The sequence below is a fragment of the Falco naumanni genome, chromosome 2 (genome assembly GCF_017639655.2).
Source record: "Falco naumanni isolate bFalNau1 chromosome 2, bFalNau1.pat, whole genome shotgun sequence".
In the NCBI taxonomy this organism is placed as follows: domain Eukaryota; kingdom Metazoa; phylum Chordata; class Aves; order Falconiformes; family Falconidae; genus Falco; species Falco naumanni.
Window position 1 is genome coordinate 58,803,556 of NC_054055.1, and position 6,379 is coordinate 58,809,934.

Sequence of the window (6,379 nt, forward strand, 5' to 3'; positions counted from 1 at the left end):
CCCGGCGCTCCGCGGCCCCTTCCCGCCCCCGCCTCCCCTCCCCACCCCCACCGCCGCCCTTATTGTTTTTAATCCGCCTCCGACACCCCCCCGCTCCCCTCCCCACGCCCCTCCGCGGCGGCGGGCGGGGGCGGCGCGGCGCGGGGCACCCCCCCCGGGTCCCTTCGCTCCGTGGGAACCCGCGGCTGCAAGTTTTTCTCCGTGAGAGACACCGCTAATGCCCGGCGGAGGATAAAACGAGAGCAGGGGCCCGGGGGCGGCGGGGGGGCCCGAGGCGGCGGGGAGGGCCGCGGCCCACGCGGGGAGCGGCGCGGGGCCGGCCGGGCGGGGGTCGGCGGCGGTGACATCCCGGGGGCGGCGGGGGGGTGGGGGTGCGGCGTGTGCGCGGTTGTGTGTGCGCGCGCGAGTGTGTGTGTGTGTGTGCGTGCGTGTGTGCCGCAGGGAACGGCGAGGCGAGCCTTGCCCCCCCCCCGTCCCCGTCCCCAGCCCCGTCCCTCCCCTGCTCCCCCTCCCCTCCCCTGCCCGCCCCCGCCTCAGCTCCTTTAATACACTTTGGTTCTCCGCTCGCCTTTGGACTCTGCTCTGCCTGGCTCCGGATACGGCTCCGGCGGCGGCGGCGGCAGCGGCAGCGGGCCGGTGCGGGCGCGGGCGGCGGAGGCGGAGGCGAGGGGACGCGGCGGCTGCCGGGGGGAAGCGGCGCGGAGCGGCGGCGGCGGCGGCCCCGCGCCGGGCCGGGCGGGCGGCGGTAGCCCGGCGGCGGCGGTAGCGGGGCGGCGGCAGCGGCGGCGGCGGCCCCGGAGCGGCGCGGACCATGCTGCTGGACGCCGGCCCGCAGTTCCCAGCCCTCGGCGTGGGCACCTTCGCCCGGCACCACCACCCGGCCGCGGCGGAGATGCAGGACCGGGAGCTGAGCCTGGCGGCGCAGAACAGCTTCGTGGACTCGGCGGCGGCGGCGGCGCACATGGGCGCCTTCAAGCTCAACGCCGGCGCCCACGACCTGTCCCCCGGGCAGAGCTCGGCGTTCACCTCGCAGGCGCCCGGCTACCCCGCCGCCGCCCTGGGGCCCCACGCCGCCCACGTCGGCTCCTACTCCGGGGCGCCCTTCAACTCCACCCGGGACTTCTTGTTTCGCAGCCGCGGCTTCGGGGAGTCGTCGCCGGCCGGCGGGCAGCACGGCATCTTCGGCCCTGCGGCCGGCAGCCTGCACCACCCGCACACGGACGCTCAGAGCCACCTCCTCTTCCCGGGCATCCACGACCAGCACGGCCCCCACGCCTCCCAGAACGTCCTCAACGGGCAGATGCGCCTGGGCTTGCCGGGAGAGGTGTTCGCCCGGTCGGATCAGTACCGCCAGGTCTCCAGCCCCAGGACTGACCCTTACTCGGCGGCTCAGCTGCACAACCAGTACGGCCCCATGAATATGAATATGGGCATGAACATGGCAGCCCACCACCACCACCACCCAGGTGCCTTTTTCCGCTACATGCGGCAGCAGTGCATCAAGCAAGAGCTCATCTGCAAGTGGATCGACCCCGAGCAGCTGAACAACCCCAAAAAAAGTTGCAATAAAACTTTCAGCACCATGCACGAGCTGGTCACCCACGTCTCGGTGGAGCACGTTGGGGGACCCGAGCAGAGCAACCATGTCTGCTACTGGGAGGAGTGTCCCCGGGAAGGCAAGCCCTTCAAAGCGAAATACAAACTGGTCAATCATATCCGAGTGCACACGGGAGAGAAACCCTTCCCCTGCCCCTTCCCCGGCTGCGGAAAAGTTTTCGCCAGATCAGAAAACCTCAAAATTCACAAAAGGACGCACACAGGTAATTCGGGTTTCTTTCGGCAGATTTCTCATCTCTGCCCGTGCCTATAGATGTATATATATATATAAACAGATAAGAGACTCAGAGAGAGAGAAAGATGTAAAAATGATGGGAGTGATAAAATCAGGATCACGTTTAATTTTTTTTTTCCCGCTCCATCATCCGTCTGCGTTTGTTTTGGTTTCTTCCTCAGCAAGCATCCCACCCCCACCCCCCGATTTCGAAAGGATATTTTACTGATTTGTTTTAATTTACAATGTTGATGCGTGCCGAGGCTCGGCCGTGTCTTTCCACAGAAACGCAAAAATACAGCGCGAACTAAATTCTGCCGTCCTGCTAAAAGACAGCAAGACGTGTGTATATACATATATATATATATATACATGAAACGCCTTACAGATTTGCAGTGCGCAACGTATTTGCGTATAACTTCAGCGCTTGTGAGTGTGGCTTTCGTGTGTGGATACCGAGAGAGGGAAACTATATAAATACGTGCAAAATCCGTCATTAGTCCAAAATCCCGTTGGAAGTGGCAAAACGTCCCTTTCTGGGAATGCTTTCCATTAAATTTAAATGGTGTGAGCAAGGCAATAAAATTTTCTAATTTAAAAAAAAGAAGTGTTTTTAAAGTCTCACTCGAGGTGATTTAAGGTGCTTTTGCAACAGTTTATTAAATTATGTAATAGGGACCAGAGGATTTGAGGCTCGGAAACTTCCACCCAGATCAGGTGGAAGAGGGCGAAGGAGCCCAGACTTTCCCGATGGAAAACCGCCTCAGCCGAAGGGTAACAAAAATAAACGCATCCTCCCGCCTCATCTATTATTCATTTACTGCTCCTGCCGGCTCCAACCGTGCCAGACTATTTCATAAAAGACGGCCAAATATTTTAGCGACTTCCACTCTAAATATTTACCCGGAGAAAGGCTAAAAATCTCGAGGCCTATTGTTTTCTCAAGTGCTAAGCCCGATGCGAGGTGCGAGACGAGCTTTAACAAGGTTTAAAATTTGAGAAATGTATTTGCATGAGATGCCCGCACTGAAGTCATTGTGTCTGAGCGGATGTCTTTAAGAAACAATTTAGGTGCTAATGGAATTTAATGTTAAATGCTTCCCCCTCCGAAGGCGGGGGGATGTGGAGTTCTCACCTCCAAATTACTCTCCGGCATTTGGAGTCCTGGCAGCCGGGAGAGAGAAATCCCTATGAAAATTAAATGAAGTATTTTACAGACGTTTAGTTTTCCCAGCGGATGTGCGTTTATCTCGAATATCCATACACGAAACAATCTGCCCGGCCTTAAATCTGTCGGTAATGGTTTCCAGTTTAACAGGATAGCGGATTTGGTACCGAGGCGAAACGGCTCGGTGCTTGCTTGCTTTTTTTTTTTCCTTCCCCCTTCCCCCCTCCCCCCCCCCTCCCTTTTTTATCGCCTTTCTTCTTCAGTCTCTTTCGGGGCCGGCTGTGTGTCGGCACCGGTCGAAATAAAAGCAGGGAAGGTGCCGGGCCTGAAGTGCCCGGGGGAGGTTCGATAGGAAAAGCGGGCGGGGGCCGGGCACTGCCTCGCTGCAGGGCAGCGCGGGAGCGGCGCGGGCCCGGGCAGTCTCTCCTGCTGCGGGCAGCCGCCAGGCAAAGCGGCGGGGAGCGGGGGCCCGAGGGTGGCGCGGGGGAAGCCCGGGGGAGGCGGGCGTGGGGCTGCGCGGGCGGCCGCGCTCACCCCCACCGGTCCGCTGCTGTCTTGCAGGGGAGAAGCCCTTCCAGTGCGAGTTTGAAGGCTGCGACCGGCGCTTCGCCAACAGCAGCGACCGCAAGAAGCACATGCACGTCCACACCTCGGACAAGCCCTACCTGTGCAAGATGTGCGACAAGTCCTACACCCACCCCAGCTCCCTGCGGAAGCACATGAAGGTACCTGACCCCGCAGCCGGCGGCGGGAGGCGGGAGGGCGGCCGCCCCGCGCCGGGCGCCCCGTCGGGGCGGCGGGCGGCGGGCACGGGGCCCGGGGGCGGCGGCGGGCCGGGCCGGCGGCGGGGGGTGCGCCCGGGGGGCGGCGGCGGCGGCCTCCCCGTCCCCCCTCCACCCGGCCGTGTTGCCTTTGCCCCCCAGGTGCACGAGTCGTCCCCGCAAGGCTCCGAGTCCTCCCCGGCCGCCAGCTCCGGCTACGAGTCCTCCACCCCCCCGGGGCTGGTGTCCCCTAGCGCCGAGTCCCAGAGCACCAGCAACCTCTCCCCAGCGGCGGCGGCGGCGGCGGCGGCAGCGGCAGCGGCCGTGTCCGCCGTGCATCGGGGCGGCGGCGGCGGCGGCGGCAGTGGCGGCGGCGGCGGCGGCGGCCACAGCGGCCTCTCCTCCAACTTCAACGAGTGGTACGTGTAGGGCCCCGCCGGACTGCTCTGCACGGCCCCGCCGCGCCCTCCCCGCCCCGGCGGCGGCGGCGGGCAGGAGGGAGCGAGCCCGCCAGAGACGCGCCGGGAGATGCCGCCGCACCCGCTGGCAGCGAAATGACGGCCGAGCTGGATGGGGACGGGGGGCCTTTACCTCCCCACACCCCTCCCACCTTCGGGTCTTTTTTCTGTTGGATTTTTTTCTTTTCGAGGACATTTTGAACCAGCAAAAATAAAAATTAAAAAAAAAATTCTATAAAAGTACGTGCCGAAAAACGTAAGAGAGCGAGTAAATCAATAGAGGAACAGAAAGGGGAGAGAGAGGGGGGGGAAACCCACCCCAAACGCCACCGACACACCACCCAGCAAAAAGCTTCTCAAGCCGGCGGAAAGAAACTCTCCCTCCGGAGCCTCCAGACAAAAGATCAGAGACTCCAACTCCCCCGGCCCCTGCGCCTCCCCGCCCGGAGCCGTCAGCGCCCTCCCGCCCCACAAACTGTGTATATAGCGGCCCTCTCCTTCCTTCGTCGAGGTGGGGAACGAAGTTTTCCTGGATTCTTGGTGTATAGAAGTTCGTCCCGTTTGTAAACCGCGGATTGGTCCCCTTCTTCTTCTTTCTTCTTCTTCTCTTTTTTTTTTTTTCTTTTTTTTTTTTTTTGTCTTTCTCTTTTTTCCCCCTCTTCCTCCCTCTCCGCGAAAGTGATGGACTTGTTTTCCCTCGCTCCCCCTCCCCACCTCCCTCTCTCCTGCTTTTTTAGTTCACCCCTTTAAAAAAAGTAACGTGGAAGAAAAAATGGTTTCTTTTGTAATTGTGATATCTTGAATATTGTGTTCCTTTTTAAGAGGCAACTTGATTGTAAACTGCATTTCAGCTATAGACTGGGGAAGAAATACCGTGCCAAAGTCTCCATTCTGTTACAGACACACACGAACAACAACGCTTGTGAATGTATTTTTTCTGTTAGCTGGGTTTACATGTGATGTTTTAGTGCTTTTGCGAGTTCAATTTGTTAGTTCCTGTTCGAAAGATTGTGAGGAAAAATAAACGTCGTGCCGTTAGCTTTTCCGTAATAACACCCTTCCTCCTGTAAATACCTGTTACCATATTTATCCATTTGTAATTAAATTATGGTATTAACTTGCTACAGAGGAAACAGTATTTATAAAGAATGTTTCTTAACTATAAATATGTACAATTGTGAGCATAAACTGTTTCAGATTTTTTATTTGAAGGTTTAAGTGGTTTCATCATTTCTTGTGATATGTTTTGAGAGTAATGCATACAGAAATATAATAAAACGTCTTGAAACTGCACGAGCTGTTTCCTTTTTACGCCAAGGGCTCTCGAAACCTGCTGTAAGGCATGTGAGGGGCTGAGTGGCGGCTGCACAACTAATGCTTTAAAAAATCCGCCGGTTACTGGAACAGGAGGATTTCTTCCAGCTGGGCTCGCTGTCCAGAAAAAAATCTTTTGGGGAAGCCTCTGGGCTAAAAGAAAAGGGTGAGCGTTTGCATATTCCCCAAATGACTTGCAAGGCAGGATCTCCTTTAGGAAGAGCTTTACACGGCAAGAGCGCAGCCTCCTTCGCCTTCTGCCGGACTCGGGCTCACCCTTCTACCCCCGGTGCGAGCGTGGCTGGGTACCCCGTTGCCCTAGAGGGTGACAAAGCAGGACGCTCCGGGACGAAGGCGGAGGGGCACTAGCCAGGCGCTGAGCTCAGCGCAGCGCTGCTTTGAGCCGTAAACCGTGTCCTTCTGCGCCTCCCGTGTTTTTGGTATCCTCCATCTCCCGAAGAAGAGAAAGTGGCCGTGCCCGAGAGCTCACATTTCCCTTCGAGCTTTCTTTCTCTTTCTCTCTCACTCTTTTCTTTCTAGCCCAAGGAACGGTTTGGGTTGTCAGCTGTGCACAGCGAGGGACCGAGAGCCGCCGGGCGATGCTTTCCCGGGGTGCTGGCCCAGCGCTGCGCTCCGCGGGCGCCGTCGGGGCCCGTCCGGCGGAGCCGCCTGTTTGGGGCTGGCAGGCAGCTGCTCTCAGGGCGCTCCCCGCCGCACCGGGACACCCAAGGCTAGTGTGACAGCAGCCGGTAACGCGTGGAAAAAGTTCGGCCTTGCCAAGCCACCGAAATACGCCCTGAGAAGAGGCAGCGCTGTGAGCAGGACTCCGAGCGCCCTGCGGTGGCTA

General features: G+C 59.1%; 1 protein-coding gene across 1 annotated transcript; it reads left to right on the forward strand.

Annotated features, from left to right (window-relative positions):
* The first annotated feature begins 724 nt into the window (after positions 1–724).
* On the forward strand, positions 725–5,508 carry ZIC2 (Zic family member 2). Its single transcript, XM_040585038.1, has 3 exons — positions 725–1,820; positions 3,561–3,724; positions 3,923–5,508. Exons 1-3 carry the CDS (start codon positions 812–814, stop codon positions 4,187–4,189), a joined length of 1,440 nt encoding a protein of 479 aa, XP_040440972.1. The 5' UTR covers positions 725–811; the 3' UTR covers positions 4,190–5,508.
* Positions 5,509–6,379: the final 871 nt, after the last annotated feature.